General features: G+C 38.8%; 1 protein-coding gene across 4 annotated transcripts; it reads right to left on the reverse strand.

Moving 5' to 3' along the window:
* Nucleotides 1-24266, reverse strand: LOC138186706 (uncharacterized). Of its 4 annotated transcripts, none has more exons than XM_069126813.1 (4): nucleotides 23756-24266; nucleotides 9306-9392; nucleotides 6596-7653; nucleotides 1-3364 (listed from the first exon to the last, which is right to left on the reverse strand). In XM_069126813.1, the coding sequence occupies exons 1-4, from the start codon at nucleotides 24004-24006 to the stop codon at nucleotides 2172-2174; spliced, it is 2589 nt and encodes an 862-aa protein (XP_068982914.1). In that variant the 5' UTR covers nucleotides 24007-24266; the 3' UTR covers nucleotides 1-2171. The 4 variants fall into 4 exon arrangements, with proteins under 4 accessions (XP_068982914.1, XP_068982916.1, XP_068982915.1 ...); XM_069126815.1 differs by lacking the exon at nucleotides 23756-24266 and adding an exon at nucleotides 12410-14763; XM_069126814.1 differs by lacking the exon at nucleotides 9306-9392.
* Nucleotides 24267-24273: the final 7 nt, after the last annotated feature.

Consider the following 24273-nt stretch of genomic DNA (forward strand, 5'->3'; position numbering starts at 1 on the left):
TTTCTCGTAGATTTCGACTGGTCTTTATTACAAATAAGAGTTTCACAATTTATGCTAGAAGTCACGATGGCATGTATCCATGTCCCGGAGGAACACTCGGAGCTCTACCATTTCAGGTTTCTCTGCACACTCTGTCTAAATAATATCAGAATAATTCGATCTGGTTCGCTGTGCCGATCGAATCACATAGCTGAGAAGCTCTCGAAGCGGCTGTCGATTTCGTGCAAACCTATCCTCGCGATCGATAGTGTCTTTTTAACTGGGAACGTTTTTATATACAAACGTCGACCTAGTGCTTAGGATACCCTGCAAGCAATAAATATTAAACGAGGCTAATTTGTTTTGGCGGTGAGAACGTTCGTTACCCTCACTCTCGTGGAAATAGAAAGTTAAAACAAGGCACTTTATCTTCGCTATGGTGGCTACCTTTTTTCTACTATAATTAGAAGTATAGTACGTGGAATTGTTTAACCAACACGGTTCCTTTCGCCATAAATTGTCAAATTAACCCACTAAAGACTATTCGTTTGAAATATGTATATATATATATGTTTTGTTGTTTGTTTTTGATCGAAGTAAATCATTGAATTCCATTTTTTAATGTCGTGGTTACCAAATGAAATTCCAAAGACTCGTTCGATTTTTCTTCTTCATTTGCCTATATCCGGCAAATTGGTCTTTAATGGGTGAATTTACGGGAGAATTAACAGGAATTAAATGGCATCGCTAAATCTACGAAGTTTCGTTCGAACACTGATGCTTTGCCAGGCATGGACGTAACTGACGTATCGATGACTTCAGTCAGAATATCGTTAATTTAATACCTTAGCGTTTGTGCGTGCTAAATTGTAAAAATATACCTTTCGATAGTTTGCTAGGTACTTTTGTTACATCTAGTCGATCATTATACCTAAATCTATCGAATATGCTGACTTTAGATAACTTAATCTTAAACTCTGAATTGTTTGATAATTTTCATTAATGAAATCTCCAAGATCTTCGATATTTCAGTTCCCAAGTTTTAATTAAAATGACGATTAATTATGTAATTAATGGTTAGAGCGTCGTATGCTTCGTTTTCGAAACTACCTCGTGAAGCGTTTTCAGCCAAGTTCTCGAAAGCCTCGTCGTTCGAACAAAAACGATTATATCCACGTTTTGTTTCTAGAAGATTAATTTTACTAAATAGAACGAGCAATTTGACTGGCTCTTTTAATTATTACACATGGAAGCTTCTAACCGACCTGCGGTTTAGTGTAATTTACAAACATCGTAAAATAGCAAAAATAATTGTCCGCATATCTTCTACTTAATTTATAGAATATAAATTCACAGATACTTATAATATATAGTTGGAAAAGTTACGCGTTTTAAGCCGTGACTATACAGAAGAGTGATAAACGCTAAGCGGTGAGCGATAAGAAGCACAGCGATGAAATACGTGACGGCTGAACGATAGAAAATAAATGAGAATAATTTTGATTTATTTTCTATCCTTTAGTCGTCGCTTGTTTGTTGTAGCTCTGTCGTTTATCACTTTTCTGTATAATCACCGCCATACACGAAGAATGTCTGTACGGAAACACATTGGTTACTTTCTCAACCCTCAGAACACAATGAACTACGTGAAACTAATTGAAAGTTCTTATTCCACGGATTTGTTGAATTCCTCAGAAATTTGTCAAAATTTATTTCGTATATCTACTTTTTATAAAGAGTTCTCTTGCACGATAATTTACCAATCAACAATATTAATTCTTAGATTCTTACAATTACGTGCGTTCAGCTTCACGTCGAACGAAATAGTCGGACGACTTGTAATCTGTAAAATTCAATTGCAAAATTTCACTTATTCTATAAGCAAGCTCGTTACCGTTACTTATAGAATCTTATTAATAATATTGGTTCAATCGTAAATAAAAGGAGAGTGGGGATAAGGGGATTTCGCCCGAAAGAACAAAACAAACTGATCGATGGAACCGAAGAATAAATGTTCAGATTCTCGCGTCCAGCCGCAGCTGTGTCCAATATCATTGATGCTCGAGGGTTGAATAAGACCAATCACGACTCTGATGCCGCTTTGGAAATACGTAAAACGCAATATTCTGTACAACACAATTGCACTGGCACTTGGAAGCGATATGTTACACTAAGAGAAAGGCACACTTTGCTCAGACGCTCGTGTAAGGGACCGTCTGCTTCGCGACAATATTCTTCTCGCCAAATTTACGAGAACCATTCTCACTAACTAAATTCTTAGACTCCTCGCTATCCAACGAGCTATTATCACTGTTAGGTCTCGATAAAACCTCGTTCACATCCTGAAGCTGCGCATTCTCGTAACTCCTTCTATTTCTTGCGATCACAGGTTCGTTGGGAATTTTTAGATCCTTTCTAACGCACTCCGGGCTGCAATTCCACTGCATTCCATCGTAGAAGCCAGATTCTGGCGACAGATCGGATACTGGAGAGATTGGCAACAAAGTCGATGGAACTGGTGACTTTATAGCAGGAACGTAGTCGTTCGGCGATAGATCAGGATCTGACAGCGAAGTGCTCTTATCTTTAGCTAATATCTCCTGTGGCTGACACGATTTCGAAGGTTTTTCTATTTCTATCATCAACCTGTCGTCGTTGGAGTTCAATCTTCCTCTAGCGTCCACTTCTTGGGGCTCCCTGTATCCTTTTACGTAGATGGCCTTCCTCGTCGCGTTTAAATACTCTCTGCTGCCCGTGTGTTTTCTATTAACGATGAAATTCTCCCTGTACCCGGTCTCCACCGCGTTCTTGTTATCCAAGGGAATTAATAAATACTTTCTGGACCCATTCAAATTTCTTCTGGACCCATCCAGAGATCTTTTATCTTCTTCCAAGCCTCGAAGAATATTTCTATGATAGAGACTCCTCTTGGAACTGTTCAAAGATCTCTTCTCCTCGTCCGGAACACCGTGTCTCGTGTTCTTCCGATTAGTCGATTTTAGTAACAACGGACTCCCTTCTCTCGATGTTTCTGGCTCTTCGAAGATGATCTCGCGGCTGTTCTTCAGGATCTCCCTGTTCACCGCTTCCGGCAAGTGTTGTAGATCGACGTCACCCATCACCTGGATCCCATCAGCGTCTAAATCGAGAATCTTGTAGTGGCTATGGTCTCGATTTGCAACCGGTGGTCCGTGATACGTCGAGTCTCTGCAAGAATTTCGACAGGTGGTCGCCTCGTCGGCGCTGGTTTCGCTTCTGCCGCTGTCCACGTAGGTTATATTGTGGTTTGGATGATGATGAGGATGATTTAGGTGTGGACGATGACCGTAGTGGTACTGGCTGTCCTGACAGGACTCCATTAGGAAATCCTCGTCTACTATCATACCTGCAAAATAGTCTTCTACTTAGAGGAATTTCAGCTTTGATCTTTCGAACTTAGCGAGTAGAAATGTTTGTATAAATTTTGGTGGATAATCGATATGACGCATAATTCGATGTGCATGTGTTTGCCTTAGAATTATTTTACAAATTATTTTACGACAACCAACAAATACCACTTTGCTTAACCCTTCGTTTACAAACGTATTTGTTTCGCCCTCCATATGTAGGTGGTTTGTATGTGAGGTTGAAGCTTTTCGCTCTTTTAACTTTGTAAAACAGATGCCTAGGTGTTCGTGTAACGTCTCAGTTACGTATGAAATGGTTAAATGAAATTTTTGTCGAGTCAAATGTCTGAAATATCTTTCGATAATGACGATGATGAGAAAAGCAGGAATTGAAGAAATTTCGCTTACTGTTTCAGCGATTCAATTTGCTTAAGAACGCGTTGCTAAATCCTTTGCTGTCCAGACACTCGACACTTTATCCTAATCGATCTACACTTAATAAATGACTTTCAAAGGTGTTCGTAGTTTTGGCTGTGTTCTCGTATTTTCATAAGCAATAACCACATCTGTTTTAATATATTTTTATTAAAAGAAAAGAACGAAATAGAAGGTGAAACTCAATTTGACGTAGAATTGCAAAGGGTTAAAGATGATTTAGTAAATGTGTGGTTCAGCGATAGTTTTGTACATGCACTGAGAGTCAAAAGTGTGCGTACGCTGAAAGGCAAGAAATTTATTTCGGATCTTCTACGCGCGTAAATTGAAAATTGGTTGAGAGGAGACCAAGTATACAGGATTACAAATCAATGGTAATCTCACGTTTGACTCTCAATGCGTATGATAGCCCTTTACCAACAACCTCTCGATCGGATCGTATCGCGCAACAATGTTCGACAGGACGTCACGCGATTAAGACAATACCAGAAACAGACACAAGCGTGAGACGGACAAACCAGGACCTCTTATCGAACATCTGAAACTCATCAGCCGCGGAAAATCCGTAGAAAAAACTGCTCGATACGCACTTTGAGACGAGTCGTAGCTTTTTGTGGAATCTTTGGTTTGCCTTAAATTACAGCGTGTGGTGTTTCGTTAACTGGCCACGAGTTGAGTTCTCATTTGGCCAATTATCGAGAGACGTCAACCCTCGTGAAAGCGTTTTAACCCTGCAGCCGCGGACGACGCGAAAATCGCGTTTTACTTATTTTAACGTCTTAAAGATAAGCAATAAAAGTATATGAGATTCGCATGGCAGTCATCGTGTTAACACTAGAACTACTGAAACCATCAAACTGATGTTTAACAAACTTTCTGAAGACATACTGGTATTTTTGCCACGATTAATATTGATTTTTATTTAGGTACAGAAATTTACAAATATAATTATATAGATCAATTCTTTAAAGGAATATCGTTTGAATTGGACTGATTCATACGTAAAATATTTAGGTACATCGTGGACCCGCGTAGTTCTAGTATTAATTTCGGCGAAATTTTTGGCCACGTTATTACGGCGTCGTTTTTTCCATTGTATTGAGAATCTCCTTATGATAGACCTGTACAAGGTATAAATAGACGGCGGAATTTCACGCACTCACAAGAAGTTTAAGGGTGCAAAAGTTCACACAATGAACGTGGTGTGCCAAAATATATAAAATATCCAACAATATGATACCTGTTACAAACATTCGACGAAACGAAACAAATCCCCAAGTTCTACTCTTTCAGTCGTATTCGGAAAATTATTAAAAATCTGCAAGAATATCCGCAGTCTACGTATCAATTTCGTCCGCGATTTTCTGTACGAAAAGAAAGAAGAAAAAAATGAAAATCGCCCGCGGCTCGAGGGTTAAGAAGAAGAAAATGTCCGTCGCACTGAGCGGCCACGCGACTTCGGCTCCGCAGTCGACGTGTTAAACACCCGAGCTCTCGTCGATCCATGGAATGTCAACGTGATGTTTCGGTGATCCGTGAGAAGAGTGTCCTTGAGAGGCAAGGAACTCCGGGGCGTCCGCTTGGTTGCTGGTCAATATCACCGGCGCGGATTTCGGCTCGCTAGGAATTTTCCGCAGGCCTCCATCTACGGTATACACCAGCACCAACAGAGTCAGAGAGACATCGAACGAGACCCGTTCACAGAGTCGTCAACACGTGCATACGTACATACAGAAGCTCAAAGCATTTCGAAGCTCAAAGCATTTCGAAGCTCAAAGCACGCGAGTCTGGCAGAACAAACAATGGAGGCAAGCATGAGGCAAGCAGGTGGTTTGATATCGATTAGTTTGATTTGCGCGTGCATGCCAATTAACGCAGACCGACCTTGTTGCGTCGTTAGTGGTTATTTTGCAACGTGTTATATTGGCCGACGCATCGCGGAAACTTTTAATTACACCGGACATTCCGCTCTAGTAAATAAAAATTGAATAGGTTGTGTGACAGGACGAGCCTGGTGTCGTTGACGCGTGTCGTAAAAGGACGAGGGCAAACAGCGTGGTTTTACGTTGAATTCCAAGTATGCAATTCTAATACATTTTAGATAGTATTAGACGTGAGCGGTGTGTGCGGTGGGAGAGTAGCGAGACTGATCAGAAACAAGATGTATCGATGTGGAAGATAAGTCTTTCTTTCGTTTATTTCTTGCAAAATGATTTTCAAAGAACGGCTTAAGATAGAAACATAATTCATCGTTCGAAGATACGCGGCTACTTCTGATATTCGCCACAAGAAGAAGCCGCAAAGCGGAAAGAACGCAAGATGAAAAATAACGTTATTCGCTATTTCTTGTTTTTAGTAGCTCCATGAGTTACTTTCATTATATTCTCGTGTCCGACTTTTTCATTTAATTCGTGAATTCACTGTAGGTTTGTGAATTGTAGAATGTTCCAGTTCGAAACTATTCAGTACGTTGTATAATGCTTCGTTTCCTTGTTGGACAACATTGGTAATCGTACTTTTAAATGTACAATGTATGCCAACAGAGATTCAGTCTCATTACTCTTACGACACCGTGTGATACGAAATGAAGGGAAGATCTAGTTATCCAAAAATCTAACTAGCTCACCGCTGAATCTAGATACAAATATTCGATCCTTTCTTTTCACGTCAAACTCATTTCGGAAGAGAAGAGAACTAAAAAAAAAAGGCTAAACAGATAACACAGGTAACACACAGAAACTACGTTCTATTCAATGCCAAGTGTATCCATTCTCTAGAAACCTGCAACCACTTACCGTTCCCATGACGAAGTTCTTCTTGTATCTTGTAAAACTCCGCCAGCTCTCTACTAGAACACAGAGGCGTTCCGACCTGCGTGGTATTGTTGAACAAGGAGTAATCCACTTCGTAGCCCTGTCTCTCTTTCGAGTACGTGACCATGGGCTCGAACCTGTGTCCCCAGAGGATCTCTTGTGGCAAATAACTGGATCTGGCCTGAGTGGTTTGTCCTGTCGATTCTATCGTCCCCTCGAGGATCGCCACAATCTCGAACCTCTCCGTCAGCATGTCCTCGGCGGACATGTTGTAAAACGGCGACTCCGCGTTGATTTTATGAACGATCGTAGTGGGCCAGATGAAGAACAGGTTACCATTCTGACCATCGGTGCCTACGGCCAGCTCCTGTTGGTTCTGTGACAGCACTTCGCCCTCCTTGGTGGTCCTGGTCCTTATCAATTGGGCCCTAATGGCAGCTCCTATTATGTGACTTTTCCTCATATCGCCGACTCGGAACATCAAACAGAGCTCGCCGTCCCTCTGACAGATAACAGCGTTCCGCGAGAATAGCAACGTTTGAGTTCTCTGCTTGGGCCTGCTCATCTTTGCGAACACTATGCCCACCATGAACGCCTGGATCATCACACCGACGATGCTCTGGATGCACATAACGAAGATCGCTTCAGGACATTCCTCGGTCGTGACACGACTTCCGTAACCGATCGTGTGCTGCGTCTCGATACTGAACAGGAAACAGCTCGTGAACGAGAAGATATTGTTGATGCAGGGTGTCCAGTTGTTGTCTATTTGATACGGGGGCAGGTGGTCCTTTTCAAAGTCACCGTGGCTGAACGCGATGAGCCACCAGATGACCGCGAAACCTAGCCAGGAGAGCACGAAGCTCAGGCTGAAGCACAGCAACATCCATCGCCATTGAGTGTCGACCAGGGTCGTGAATATGTCCCGGAGGAAGCGCAGGGAACGCCTGGAGATTCGCGACTGAAGGACGTTGCACTCGCCGTTTTTTAACACGGCGCGACGACGTAGCTTCCGCGTTGGCCATGCTCTGTACCGGCTCCTGAAAATTACAATTCTGGCGGTTGGTACTTGCAAGAAGGAACTTCGCTTTCATTTGCTCGCAGATTTGTCTTTCATAGGTTCTTATCGCGCGTAGAATTCTTTTAATTTTTAGCGAATTAGTTCGACTTTAGTCGAACGAAGAAGAGATAAATTTTACAAATTTCACAAAAATTCTATTTCAGATTTCTTTCAAATTTTCATTTTATTGGATCGCTCGGCCATGCTGGATCGGGGAAAGATAAATTTTGGAAATACGTCGAAAATTTCAAAGTTGGTCCTACGTCCTAAAATTATATAGATTCCTGTCACGAGCACGAGAGGAACACAAACGATTTTCAGCGCAACTGGTATCGGAACTTGGAACAGATTCCTTGTAATGGTCATTGATTTCAGTGGATTATTCTTACGATAGCCATTTGACACGATAAAAGTTCGTCACGAGGCCGTTTGACGAGGTGATTGTACTCTTTATAAGGACGAACACGTTTTTGATTGAGAAATTTGATCCTATACGTCGCTACGTATTGACCCACTTAAAGATAGAAGTCAGGTATATTCCTGAAACTTGATAGCTTTTTAATTAATCTTAAGCAATCAGACAGGCATTAATCGATTTTTATGCTACGTCGTATCATTCCTTTAACGATTATCGGTTTCGAGATTCAGCAAAATAACGATTACGTCTGCGCATCGATTATTTAACAATGACGTTGCTTTCCGCGAAAGCTACTTGACGATAGAGATCGTAAATCATTCGCGCGGAATTGAATCTCGGTTTCGATTATCTCGACACGTGGTAACACGTGTAGCGTACTATTTTTTTTTTCTAGCAAAATAACCGCGAGGGAATAAATTATTTCTTCGAGCACTCAGTCAAAGACGCGAGATGCTCTACGAAATTCTCATCAAGGCCTCGTCGACATTTGTACACGCGTCGTAATATATTCTCCGCGGAGATCTTGCCGGATTTGAATAGCAAATTTCAGCTGATCATATTGTTCTTCTGGTGTCAATCGATCGTTACGCACCCATCGCTTTCCTTATTCGATACGAATCTTTATGAAAATTCTAGCCGAGATTCGCGCGCGATAGACGACTTGCAAATTGTGATTTTTGCGACGTATTTTGCGCGATGTATACATCTAGCGGGATTTAGACATGCATTTTTATTATGCTAAGCGGATGATCGTCTGTAGCGGAGATGGCGAACGATGGAAAATTTTATCGTCAAGTTTGTCTCCAGCGTATGGTATTTCCCGTATTGTTAACGCGACAATTTTGTCCGCAATGCTCGAGATTTTATTTTTTATTCGTGTAACAATTTTATTTGATCGAGAATTTTCGCACGAGTTTCCATTTTCCTTTTTTTTTCGTTCCGAATACCCGAGATTTTATCTTCTGTCTGTGTGAAAATTTCTTTCCACCGTACGATGTTTTATTCTTTAGTTGCGCGAATATTTCTGCTAATCGTCCTAATTTTTATTTCTCTGTCGTTCCGCGAAAAATACCCACGATGAATCTGTTCGTGTTTCGTGTTATCGTTCGCAGATTTTGACGAAAGTTGTTCGATGATCGATGGATGACACATGTTTGATCGCGTTCCAGTACTTAATACTTTCTCAAATTTAACGTTTCAAGAAGAATACTCACGATGGATTTCTTCGCATTTTACGTGATCCTTCCTGAACCTTTCCATGACAAACTGTCAATCGTTGCAAAAGTTCACCAACTATTTCTCTTCAACAGATGAAACACACGACAATTTTGATCACAAACTCGACACATTTATCATAAATCATTTACACCGTTTTAAAACTTCACTCTGAAATTATCATATCCCGAAACAGACAGGCAGCCGTTCTCATTAGTGGCAACAGTTCACAAATCAACTGAATCTTCACCGAAAAAGAGAAAGAGAAAGAAAAAGAAAAAAAAAATAATTTTGACAATCCCTAGACAACTCGACCAATTACTTTAACGCCGTCGATAAATAACACGCTTGCCACTTGCCTCTGGTGCTTCTGTCTATTTAAAGCGCGTCGAAGAAGCATGTTTAAGGAACTTCTTAATCAGTCAGCGATAACTCGAACGAACTGCGATGCTTACACGATTCGAGATGCAAAGTCGACAGGAGCGATTTCATCATTCGTCGCTGTGAAAACGCGCGAAAATCGTGCGAAAAGCGGCCACAGCTGCACAGAACCAACAGTAGAATATATCGACGCGACCAGTTCGATGATCTGTCTGAGACCTTCGCGCTCGCCACCCTTTCATATGGCCAAAAGGAAGTCGCCATTTTGACTCCGTACGATAACCGAGCAACTGTTATCTACCAATTTATTTATTGCCACGCGTAAATCAATCGCCGACACACGCGGTGAACTCTGCGGTCCGCGTTTGTTCACCGTTGTGTTGATTCATCTCTCAGATCGATGGCATTTACTAACATTAATTGTAAGATCGATAATTTAATCGATTAATCTTCTGATAGCGATGAAATTATTGATATCATTAAGATAAACTGTTCGGTACTTAGAGAAGGCGTGAAGCAACAGCAAAAGCGAGAGGAAAAATGAGCAAAGGAGATACAGGCGATAGTGTGATGGAAGAGAAAGAAATTCATGAAACATTCAAAATCGACGTGTTAAGGATCAAACGATAATAGTTTATTACAACGTTATACATTTCATTGTTATACATTTGTTTAAGTTTCACAAAACTGTGAGATTCAGCGAAAGGAAAGATGTTAGGGGAATGGAATAAAAATTGGAAATTAATCTGTTGATTGGATAGCCTGTCAATAAGGAGATTTTCGATTAATTAGAGAATTAAAAACTAACGAAGATAAATCAAATTTAATTAGGTCGGCTTTAATTCTTGCAAATGTAAATGAAGATTAATGAGTCAATGTTTGTTGATTCTCTGACTTTTATACAGCTTAATGGCTAAAAGAGAATATCTTAAATTTGGAATGATTTATCCGAGAAATATTTTATAGAATCACGGAATAATTATTGCTATTTAATTATAATAGCCATAAATATAGTTAAAAGTATATTGGATTTTAAAATCCCCTTTCTCTGAAGAATAATTTATCACGTTTCTGCTCTAGAGTCTTCAAATGTAAGATGTATATAGCAGTGATTTATTTTGAATAGAAATCAGATGACCCGTAAAAATATAGAAAATCTATAAATAAAGAAATTATTATGACAAAAGAATTAGCAATTCGTATGACGAGTTAACTCGTCTTCTTTGCTTAACAGGATAAGAGTAATCGAATCTTATCCAAGCTTTGGGTACTTGACAAGGTTAGATCATCGTAAATACGATATTGCACGACCTCGAATAATTCGTCGAGATATCGTCGATTGATCTAAGTTCTATCGTTATCGGGAAGAGACGATAAGGAATAGTTTACAACAAAGAAATTTCTATAATTTTATGCTGCAGAGAAGGTACGAAGTAAAATCATCGAAACAGTTTGATCGTCCAAATTGAAGCTCGACGATGAATTTCAAGGTTATTTGCCAGTTTTCTTCAGAAATATTCAACGACTAGCAAATAAGTACACGTTGAATTAACACCTGCGTGTATGGTAGCATACCGTTTCGTAAAATATTAATTATTTTGAATCGATAAATATTTTCTTAGCAAATTATTAATAATTTTCAAATTGATCGTACATCCGAGAAAGCAACGCAGCTTAAAAATTGTCGTTCTGTCTACTGCACAGCCGATTGAATTTTGGAAATCTTATATTGATAGAATCAGTGAAGTTTCGAAAGTCGCGAATTTATATCATCGATGAAATTTTAGAAATAAAAGGAACAAAACTACGAGTTATCCGACTAAGATTACACGAATCTACAGAAATTTGTAATCTAATCGACTCGCAGCTTGCCGATTTATTAATATTATTGCTTACTAAATGCTAATTATTATTATACTGTTGTCAATTGTTATGGAACAGGATCAAAGTATTTGCACATTAATTCACCAGCTAACTGCGGAATTTAGTTTTAGAAATCTCTCGTGAGCTTAGGTCGTTGAGTGCGTGAACAAATACAAGCGACGACGAGTGTACTCGTCAAATGCAGTTAACTGGCTTACAAAAATAACGGATGGCCCGAGACTTTTGCACAGTTTCGTACAGTTTTGGCAGTCCAAAAATCGCGCTGGTGTAATTCAAGATTTCGAGAATTTGGGCTTTGAATTTGAATTCCAACTCCGAAATAGCATCGCTATTCGCATTATTTTCACAATAAATCAATTTGTATTCTCATTCTCCGTCTGCATACGTTTCCATTTGATTTGAAGAAATGCGACGAATCTTTCATGACGATAAACAAACGACGTTATTTCTATGAAAGACGATAGCGGACTGACCTACGCCACTACTACTTTTTAGCTTACTACACAGTAGCATCTCGTTTGCGAAAAATTCAGCGAGCAACGTCTGCACACAAGTATTTATTAGGTGTTTTCGTAATTGTGTCCTCGTTATTCGGATAATTGGGACGGTTGGGGTGACCGGTTGGAATATAATCGCTTATCGAATTAACTTGTCAGTCGTAAATAACAGCGCAGAGACAGAAGTGGACGAGAAAGACTGCGTTCGTCGATGCGTTATTAATTCACCGGTCATTAATGAATAGCTAATCCCACGATTCTAGTTATTAACTGGGAAGCCAACTACGCAGCTCGATAACTCGTCACATCGAATAAATTCAGATTGAAGTGTGTCATTTTACCTGCTTTTAAGCGATGGAGTCTTGGACATTTTTACTATAACAGGTGTTGTTTGTTCCGACGATGGCAACAGATTTTGTTTCTCGTCTCTGTCCGGCGAGGATGATTTCACGCTCGAAATTGCATCTTTTGGAACGTCTCCGTTCATTTTTGCTTCTTCTTTTTCTTTTTTTTCCTTTGATACACACTCGTTAGCTCGCGTATTCGGACAATACTCTACCTCGAACAATATTTTCCATTCGAGGACAATAGCGTACGACGTTGTTCCCGTTTTATTCGGAAGATTTATTAGTTTGACGAAGAAGTTCTAGACACTCGGATAATCAGATTTGTGACATACGATTGCACGCGCACGTGATATTAAACGACACGCTTCGACGTAGCTGCAATTTCTCATTTCTTATCGCGAACGACGAAGGATCAGTGGCGGAAGGATTTTTTCACATCGTACAAACATTTCTCTGTGTCACGATCTTAAGGTTTCTTGCGCGATTGTAGATAACACACACGTACAATTTATCGATACGCGCAGAAATTTCTACGTGTACGCTCGGTTTAATATAATTTGCAGAGGCTCCAAATGTCAACTTCGTACTTGAAAGTTAATTTTGAAAATCTCGATTTTCCTGTTACCTTGCACGGCCCTTGGAAAATTTGACGATCTTTAAATCAGTATCAATTTCTATGCTCGCAGCAATAATTTCAATGATCTTCCGTTTCTTTACTAAGCTAAGTTTTAACAAATTCAACGATTGTAAAATTCCCTTTGATTTTGACGAAAACGATAGCTACTATCGGAAACGATAGTAGGAATGAATTCCCAGTAATTGCAGCGATAATTCTAACAAGTTACTATCTTGTCAAATAGTTCAGCGATCGCGAAAAATCCTCTCACGTCGCAGAATGAACCTTCGATGATCGCTGCAAACGCGAGGCGTTGAAATTAATCAAAGGGAGGGCAATTACTTCCTGTCCCGATTGATTCTCGTTCCACGTAAGTCTTTCATTTATCGTCTTAGATCTCGCAGTTACTCGTTTCGTTAACCACAATCAGACTAAAAAGAGTTTATCTTTTATCGACTTCCTTTCTCGTACACTATTTGACAACTATGAACACAGCTGAGAAAACTCACTGGCAATCGCATCTGCTCTTCAACCGTTGCTCTTAAAATTGATTCCCAAAAACCAAGCGCACGTCATCGATCAATTTCTCTCTGATTATCCAATGGTAATTCCATTAAATCTTTCTAATCCATTTTTAAACCCGGCAGGATCTGTCTGTCTTAATCGAGTTGAAGATTTCTTCAACAAAGTGAAATTGTATTTTCTCTTGGATAATCACGTTGTCCTTTACTAAGATTTCGTTTCGTTTTATGACCTGTTATCGTTCGAACTGAAGACACGCGATGTACGCGGAAGAAACGAATGGTTGGGTGAATAGGTGTCGAGTTTGATGATGGAGAATCTACTGATGTACGAGCAATGATGTAGGACGTCTTATACGAGCCAACACCTGGCCAGTGGTCTCCACTTATCAGCTACTAACAATAACGTTTGCTCTTTTCATTTGCGAGAAAATGGCCTGATTACGTCACGCGGAATGTTTCCCTTGTTTCCTGCCTTTTTTTTCTTTTTTCTTTATCAACGATATCGCGATTCTTTGCAACGGCGCCTTCCCTCTCAAACTTCTCTTTCTTCAATCACGATTACTTCTAAAAATTCTATGAATTCTTAAGCAACACTGTCTCTGTATTTTACACTTCTTTTCATATTTACTTCAATTTCGATCCAACACTCGAGTAAGCGCACTGTTTTTACCGTTCTCGTAGATTTATCCAGCAAACAGATGGAGAATTTCTCTTGTAATTAAAAATCTGTTTAAGCTTCGAATCAACATTGGCCTACGAACAATTCCACCTTCTCGATACCTTTGCAAACTTACGGAGCAAATGGAGCAAAGAACTTTTCCTACAAATACTCGTCGCGACCAGCGCTCGATGCCACATCACAGCCCTCGAATTTCAGACTTCTGATCGAAAGTTGATCCGCCGCCTTTTATGCACGTTCGAGCATCGTTCACGATTCGCAAAAGGCACCTAAAATCTACTTTCTTCGATTGTTATTGGTACGACGAAAGCGCGAATCTCATCGGCGACTCAAAACGACGTTCATGTGATACACTGGATGTCTTCTTCAATTGGCACTATCTGTTTCTCGTTTATAGCGTGGTGCACTCGGTTCACCGATAACATTTTCGACGAGACCGACATCGCGAAGCGTTTGACTACAACGCCAGCAAATCAAGATTTGTTCCACTGACTTCGTTTGACTGACTCGAAAAGTCCGGGAGCATGTCTTATCACCGAGCAGCCATCTCCTTATCGGCGTCGCGTCGTTCTTGGCGAACCATCGCGAAATCGCTGATTGCACGCAAACGCCCGAGCTCGAGCTTGTGAACCGAAAGCGTACGCGTTACTTGCGAAAGCAAACTTTTCCGCGAATTATCGAACATCTCAGATCAGATTTATCGAGCCGATATCCCGAGTCGAAAATCCATAACTCAGATTTATCAATCCGCGTTGGAACAAGTCGGTGTTTGTCGACGTACGAGGAGGTTGTCCCATACGGAGATTGTGTGGACGTTTGTTACGGAAAGACTGCAACTCGTTGGACATTCCTTTTTACGAGCTTGATACTTTGAATTTATGAGTTTGACGCCTCTTCGCTGTTGATTAATATTTTTTATTAATTTCTTATTCATTTGCACATTGATCATTGTTTTTTCCACTCTAGTCGACAAACTATTTTTAACAGGCTTTCCGAGTTTCATACTCTTTCACCGTTGATTAATATTGGAACGATATTGGTTTCCTTTCTATTAATTTTTGTTATTAATTTGAAGATTAATGGTTGATTTTTCGACTCCAATCGACAAGCTATTTTTAAAAGGCTTTCCATGTTTCATACTCTTTCACTGTTCATTGATATTAGGAAGATATTGGCTTTGTTTTCACTGTTATTAATTTTGAGGTTAACGATTGATTCTTCTCATTTCTCAATCGATTTTTTATATTGCTAATGAGTACACTTCTGATAAAATTAATGTTGCTTTTTATTGAGGTCAAAATATGATTATATATAATATAGGTACTTATTTTTAGTCTCATCGATCATCGTTTTAATAATAATTATCTATATAGTATTTAACGTATATAGTGTACTTAGGTTTGGTCAAATATTTCATCAATAACGTGGTTAGATATTTAATCACATTGCAGCTGATTTCTTCGCTGTTAACACTTTGATGGACACTCTGACACGCTTATCTTTTTAACTAATATCAACTATCGTCGAGGAATTTAGAATGAATTGAAACGTAGAGAGAAATTATTTTTGACAATTTACTTTCGAATTTGCTTTGATTTGCTTTGATTATTTATGCTATCTTTTGGTGATAAATAAAATTGGGAAAGTAAGTCGCATGTGTTTTGAGATATTGCACACTAATTACATGTGTCTTCGAATAATAAAATTGAGATATTCACAAGAAGTGGAGTTGATCGGTTTGACCTTTGAGATTTGTTCTTCTCTTTGTGCAGTGCAGAAACAATAAATGAACGATAAATAGGAACAAAGAGAATTTCATTAATACATCGAGTTGAAATTTAAAATAGGAAAATAATATACATACATGCGCAAGTATTACATGGGAAATAAATTCGGATGGTATCTGGGTTAATTAAAATCCAATATCAATGACGTTTTATTGGCACTGATAAGGGAAATGTGGTGAGAACCGAGAAAATTATAGGTCTGAATTTCTGGCGTATGATATAAAAATAATGGAACTAATTAACATAATTCAGAGAGCATCCAGCTCGTCCAAAGTTTCGTCCCCGTATGTTTGCCAAGATATCAATCACGATTCAGATTTATTTTCAAATCAGATCGAGTTATCTCTTTCTCTTTAGCTGATTTATCAGCTTCGTCTGCCTCCGTACAAATATTCCGAAAGATATAAAATGGCAAAAAGATTAATCTTAAACGTGATTCGAGTACAGTTTTTATCTAACATCTAATCGTATCTTTCATTTTTTATTTACGGTATTATTGGTAAAAATATTTCTGCAGATCAATGTACCGATTTTTTCCTCGATTCTCTTGCAATTTTTGTACGAATCGAAGCTTTCATGAAAACAATTTGGCAGTAGTTGTAAGAAATACGAACCGGAAGGGCTCGATCAACACCGGCAACGTTGAATCGCCATTAGCTGTTAGTAATTTATTCGGTGCGCATTATAATGGTGCTATCCCATAGCAGAAGAGGTCGTATCGTTTGTAGGCGTCAATTGAGAACGGTACTAATTCCGGAGTACGACAGCTCGAAAGCATGCCCTCACGTGTGTTTGTCCAACTTTGCCAGCGAAATATTCGATCGAACTCCTCCAAAAAATATTAATCCCACGAGTACATAAAATATTTCAAATATTCCTTTTTTTTTGCAAACAACGGAATTTAATTTTCTATATGGAATGAGTCAGTAGAGGTTCTGACTCATTTTGAATTACGTGTACACGGCTTGTTGGATAAAAAAATAACACCAACAGTTAGTTTTTTTTTCTTTTTGTTAATTTATATTTCTACATAGATACGAGGGTTGTTTTGTAAGTGTAACGTGATTAATTGAGTAATTCAAAGGAGATAATAAATACAATTCGTTTACAAATAATTTAAGGTGGCAGAATCGGCAATTCACCTTATGTCACTGTATGTCGTTTATCCAAATTAGTCGCGACATATTCACAGGGTATCAGATACAGAACTTCGTTTCATGAATTTAAATGAACGCTGAAAAATATTCATTAAGCTGCCAGAACATCCTGGTGACGACTAATTGCATGCAAATCGAGTCTCCGAACAGGTTTCGCGAATCAAACGGAAAATCTCGTTCTACTCGATAGTTGGTTCCATCATAGTTGACTAATTACTTACAACGTAATACACGACAGTCGCGACTACCAATCGACAGATACAATTTCAGAATGAGAGAGAAAAAAAAAGGAATCAGTCTTGTAGATATCGGCATCCGCATCCATTATTTTTTTTCTTTTTTCAATTTCACGTATTTCTTTCGACACATCCATTAGGTTCAATTAATCTAGTTATTTTACAATACAGTATCGAGCATTAATCGACAAATACAATTAGAAATAGAAAAGAAAACAGAAGCAGTAAAAGCAACGGATGCAGGAATTCCGTAAAAGGACACGATTTCAAGTTATTTCAATTTGATATTTTTCTTTATATATATATCAGATATTCGACCAAGTCGTTTTATTGAAAGAATAACACGTACTCTACAGAGACATGCAGTATTTCACGAAAGTATCTGAAAGCACCTATAAAAACATTTTACAAACGTGTTATGTGTTTTACTTGAAACATTTCGAAATTTTGTCGTCCTGCAACGACATCACCTCTTTTAAATTTCGAATTTAAGAAGCTAAATAAAGAGGAATCTCTATCGAAAACTCGGTTTCGTTTCAAATTTTTCAAATATAATCACAACTGGACTGCGGATTTTTACGAAGAAATGGAAGCTACGTATTAATTTCTTTCGTCTACTACAAATTACGGCAAGTACTTTATTTTGCATATTGTACATATATATATTTGTATATCATATGCATTGATATTTTTATGGTATCGTAATTATCTGTAGATCGTGTTTTATCTTATGTTCACAAACTATGCGAAACTGAGTCCAATTTCTAGATCATCAAGCTGAAATAAATAAATATAATACAATACCATGCGCATTCTTCGCGATTTTCCATCCGCAAATTTCCAATAAGTCCGTAAAAATTCGCAGTCGGATCGTGACAAACCTCTCTCGTTACGGTATAGCAATAAGCCTTTAAAAATTCGTTTCATGTAACATCCATAATGCAATACATTCGTGAAATTTTCCTACGACAAATTTCGAAATATTTTCGCCAGACACTGTGTAAAATACAGAATGAAGCCACTCGACGAAAAGAATAATACGTATTCTACCTCCTTCGAACAAAACCAACCAACTGTCTCGTTTCTCGCGACGTTAGCTCGAGCGAGACGCGACGAATCTCGTTCTTCTTCCGACAGAAACGCTCGATCTTGCCGGACTCGACATGACGAAGCTGGCCAGCTTCCGGTACACAATTTTCGAGGCGTTTCCCGACGCGGATTAAAACCAGCGCGTTAATATCATCGGGTGTACGCACACTGCGGGTCGAGCTCTTATTGCGAGCTGTCCAACCGCACTGTCCACGGCTTCGATAACGAGCTTTTAATTAAACTAACGAGATCGGACGAGTTGCGAGCTTCGGCCTCACGAAGATTTTCATTTTCGATCGCGACTACCTCGAGTGTGGAATTTTTTTCCGAATTTTCACACGACGATTATCGTAGCAGCAGGATTTCCTCGCTTCAGAAACGGCGCGCCGGTTTTAACATGAGACCGAATTATTTTTCCAGCAGACATTGATTATGTTAACGAGGCTGGTTAACGCTAGAAGTATGTACATATCGCTGAAGCACAACTAAATCTTGTACGGAAAAAGTTAAAGTAAATATCACAAGGATGTAGCAAGGAATTTCTGATTATAAATTTGAAAGTACTATAGCGTGCTTTATAAAAGTTGCGGATTTAAAGGAAGTCAACTTTTCGAGGAAACTCTTCTTCTTGGAAATTGTCGTGCATGTCTGTTAGATTAATTTCGAATCGATAATAAAACTGTTAAAGTATAGGTAGGTAATTATAAGATTAATAAGAATTAATATAGTATAATATAGAATTAATTAATAATTCCAGATTGCTGAATGATACTGTATATCTTAAAAACGTATTAAAAAGTCTGTAATTATCTATAAAATATCTGTGATTGGAATTGCTGATTTTTAGAAACGAAACGCGTGTAGAGACTGGGCTTGGAAATTCGAGTGATCTCTTGACAATTCCTCGTAATTCGTCCTGTCGCTAGGAATGATTTTTTAAACGGAGATTCTAACTGAACGAGAAAATAGCATAAACTTTCTACGATGCGCAATATTCTAAAATCATTTTAGCTAGAAATTCGTTTTTATTTAGAACAAGAAAACATTCTCACTGCCATCGGACTGTATAATAATAGAGATTCTAATTGAACGAGACAACAGGTTAGATAAATAGGTCTAAAGATAGAGATTTCTTAATGGATTTTCCCAGATGTATAATGTTGTAAAGTTATAAATTTTTTCTTATCTAAAATACTTTGGACAGATTAATGATGTTTCTCTATCGCACATCGTATCGATCGCAAGATATCTGTTGCGCGTATAATCCATGCGAATAAATACGGATTAGTTGAGCAGTAATAATTGGATTACTAGTTTCTATCAGTTTAATACGTGTTTTCTAGCATCTTAGATAATACTCGTCTCTTCACACTTGGTAAATACTTGCAAGAAGCTTAATCGTATCACGTTCGAATAAAATAATAATCCTAGAAATCTTCGATATAGTAATAATCATCGTTGCCATACGTTTCAGTTGTTCAGTTTCAGTTTCGAACAAGAGAGAAATTAAATTCTCTTTTACTCGTCGATGGCATCAAATTTATTTTTGTTACGCGTAACAAGTGGCGTGTTAAAAATCTCGAATACGATAATATTTTCATTCGATTAAACACAAAATACCGTAACGTTATCTCGAATCAAAAAAATCTGGAAATTTTTTTCTACACATTGTGCGTTGTTATTCGTCGCCTCATGAAAAAAACCTGAAATTTTTAATTCGTTGCGCACGATGAGGCGGAAGTATTTTCGAGAAAATCACGAGCACCCACACAGTCTGGATTGTCTTTCGTCCAGGAAACGGGAAATCCGATACAGCTTGAGAAATCGTTAAGAGTTTCCGCGATTAACTCTCGTTCCGCGATCACCGATTAATTCGTCACTACGGCGACCTTTCGAGATTTCACAAGGTGAATCGCCACGCTCGTCTAACATTTGCCATCTCTTCTTGAAATTAATCGCCGAGCAGGCAATCTCTCGAGCCAGTCAACGAGCAGGTATCGAGTTTTAATACCGACAAGTACACCTTACCACTATTCTAATTAAAGAAAGGAACGCCGTTCGATTAAAGCGATCTTGGCACAGAATTTCTGTTCTAAAGAAAGAATTGCGAGAGAATAGGAGGATTAAAATTCCATTGAACCGTAGAAATTCTCCACGAAACGAATACCTTTTCATCTACCAAGTAATATAGAATTTTATAAAGCACGATCCATTCTCGATTTATTAAGTTATTTACGGCTTGTCGGTTTTCTACGTTCACGTTTTCCAATTCATTTATTTTGGAGATATTTTTCGTTAACGTCGCACGTGAAATTTTACCCATGTAATTACGATAATTATCGTTTTCTACGTTCAGATTTCGTAATTTATAATTTTGAAGATATCTTTCGTCGACGTTCCACGTGAAATTTTATCGATACAACATGAAAGTTTTTAAATACCTTCGTTGGTTGCTGCCGTGTACGTTTAGCGAAGAATTTCCGAAAGTGTTGCAAATTTAATTATCAAGATAGAACGGATATTCTGCCGATATTTTGTCTATTATCTTTACCCGACTACTTAACACGTCGACTGCCACACGAATTTCATGCATCTCGTCCCGAAATATATTCATATACGCTACGCTATAACATTTAATTTTCGCAAAATATTACGTTGCATTTACGCGCTTTTCTCCGACGATGTTATCTAAAGCGTTCACATCGTCGACAATTTTTTAGTCTCTGAAATTTATCGCACGTTAGTCGTTCTGAAAAATTTAGTCGAGAGAACGTGAATCACGAAACGGCCGCGGTAGCAATCGACACGTTAAACAATGAAAATTCCATCGATCTGTTCCACAAACTACTATTACTACGATATAATTGCCGCTAAAAGTTAATATAAAAATCTCTAGTAAAACGCATTTAGTCGTCGATATGCTTAATATAGCCATACTTTGCCGTCATTCTTCTTACGTTCGCGTCTCGTAACTTGACAATTTCCAAGACATATTTCTCAAAAGCATTCCGCGTTAGAACGTAATGAGGCGAACGTAAGTAAATTAGCAGCGAAGGTCAGCCGCGTGTTCTTGAATTTTACAATTGTCGCACGTGTAATATGTTTTCAAGTTCTTGATAAATGGGTAGGACGATAGGCTTCGCGATAGGTGAATTAGAGCCAGAAGGGTAAACAGTGGTGCGGTATAGACGCAGTGGATACGGACGTCGTTAGTTAGCCTCGCGATGCTACGCAAAATATATTGCATCCCGTTTACGTTAATAGACTTCTGCCTCGATAAATTCTATCAAACTCGATGATAGGCACACGGCAAATATCCCGGCGTAATAATTATGATGACACTAACGACGATCCAACGTTCTTGTTAACTGCGACTGTTACGGTGGCGGATTAAGGGAAAAACTCGTTCGATGAACGATTACGGAAGATTACAGACTATTAGCAGCATCCAGCTCGCGGCAATCTTATCGAGTTTCTCTATCCTCGTTTTTGTCGATTCTGCTCGATCATTGGGTACAACGCTCCGCGTACAAGATCGTTTGTAACCGAACAGCTTTCTGGAAAAACGTCTGTAAGATGAAACGCGTAAATCGCGTAGTTACTCAGCCGCCGTATATCGCATAGCACGGACATACAGCTTCTTTTTTTGGCGGAGTCTCTCGATTACGATATCTCGGAAGGCTGGATGAACGATTTTTCCTTCGAACATTAGAACGAATAAGTTAGAATCGATAAGATGAAATCGGTGAAGTTACTTGAAACCAGATGATAAAGCGGCAGCGACGGGACATGCGAAGATTTTATCGAAGATTTTGCCGAAGAATTACGCTATAAAAATCGAACGAGCTTCCTTTGCTGCTCTTAACGCATTAACGATATCCTATGCAAACGACGAACGTTGGTTTTGATCGTAATCGATGTGGTTGCGAATATTACAAGATGTAGCGTACGTAACGTAATTTGTCATTGGATGAAGAATTTCTGGGAAAATTACGCGTTAAGATGTTGTCGGTACAGGGTGATCGATATTTTCCCAGCATTTTTGTCCGATTATTTAATATCCTGTACACAGCATCTGGCGCCAGAAAACGTCGAGAATGGTTTCCTCAAACAAAACGCAACCGGCTTTTGCTCGAGGATGATCCAGCAGAGATAGGCTGCCTTGGGAACCGGCCACGTGATTCGCCAACCACTGATGTTTTGTTCGGTAATTGTCGCGTGATTATACTATGCTTTTTTACGGTCACCGATACGTTCGCTCTTTTGTATGTAAAACAGACGTTTCCGGTTTTACACGAGAATGAAATAGCTTTTGGGCAGAGATCTGAATATCCCTAGGAACGGCTAGAAGTATCTTTAAAGTTGTCCTTGATTTTAATGACTCGCAGTTATCAGTTATTGGCAAATTTCTACAGCGACGATTTTTGAAAAGGAAGATTGTCTGTTGGTAAAAATAGAACGGAATAACAGTTTCGTTGAAAGATATTATCCTTTCTATGAATTCTAAAGAGTCGATAATTATGATCTTATGTGAAGAAGATTTAGTACGTTTCCTTATGACAATTTCACGTTCAAAGTTTGTTTCTTTCAACGGTAAGTTACAAATGACTAAATTACATTCATTTGAACCAATTTGAGCCATGTATGCACACTAATCTACGTACTGTAGTAATTGGTACGTACAAGTATCCATTTTCTATCAGATATACTATAGGATGAAGCCAAATTTCGATACAAGTTATTTGATATCAGGTAACTTGATAAATCCGAACAACGTTTGATAACAACAATACGATTAAAAAAAGAAAGAATACATAAAGAATATATTACTATATACAAATCATATTTAAATATACAAAAAATATGCTGTTATATCCAGTTAGCTGTTTTTGACGAGTATACTCGTCACGAAGAAATGACAGGATTTCGTGCTATGACGGATATACTCGTTAGGCTTAAAAAGCAGTTAGAATTTGCTGTTTAAATTGCAGTTTTAGCGAAAGCTAAAGCATATTCGTAAATTTGAAGATGATTTGAATACTCGGAGGACAAGATGAAATGAAACGAACGAATAAAAAAATATAAATAATTATTATGAAAAAAATTGTATGTAGTGCACATAACGACACATTTTAGGCACGCACTTTACAAACACATCGCAACAGCTAACCGGATATATAAATTATATACAAATATATAAAAATATACCGGTGAAAGAAATATATATATAAATGTACGCGTAAAGAACTTACCTGGTAGAATCTTGCCGACCGACACCACCACCGATGCTGCTGCTCTGGGTGCTGACCCTGACCAGGGTGACGTACCTAGGCAGACTGGACAAGGTTCCTGTGTTCCTTTGTCCTAGTAAGGGTGAGTCGGCTGTGTTTGGGTTGTCTGGGAGTTGCTGGTGGCTTCGAACCTCGTTATCCTTTTCCTCCTCCTCCTCCTCGATGGTACCCGGGAGGCGAAACAGCTTCTGTGGCTCCTCTATGCCACTCATTTCCGCGCTTCACGTGTTACGAATAAACCCCCATTGAGAATGTCAAACTCATCTTCCTACTCACTCTTTCTCCCTCTTTCTACTTCACCTTTTCTCCCTCCCTCTCTCCTTTCTTTCTCTCTTTCTGTCTTTTCCTTTTTTAATCTTTTTTTATCTCACCGATCCGCCTCGTCGACACTCGCTTCTCCGCTTTTCTTCTCGTCACTTTGTCTTTTATCGCTCCCTCTCTTCTTAAGCTCCTTGTACGAAGTTAAATTGGAATCAGGA

Source organism: Bombus flavifrons, chromosome 14, assembly GCF_040668555.2.
Source record: "Bombus flavifrons isolate JBK064 chromosome 14, iyBomFlav1_principal, whole genome shotgun sequence".
NCBI classification, from domain to species: domain Eukaryota; kingdom Metazoa; phylum Arthropoda; class Insecta; order Hymenoptera; family Apidae; genus Bombus; species Bombus flavifrons.

Coding starts and splice junctions, on each gene's coding strand:
- LOC138186706 (XM_069126813.1), bottom strand. CDS start 24,006: ATGAGTGGCATAGAGGAGCCACAGAAGCTGTTTCGCCTCCCGGGTACC. Junction 9,393..23,755: donor GGTCGGCAAGATTCTACCAG/GTAAGTTCTTTA, acceptor CATCTGTTGAAG/AGAAATAGTTGGTGAACTTT. Junction 7,654..9,305: donor AAAATGCGAAGAAATCCATC/GTGAGTATTCTT, acceptor TGTAATTTTCAG/GAGCCGGTACAGAGCATGGC.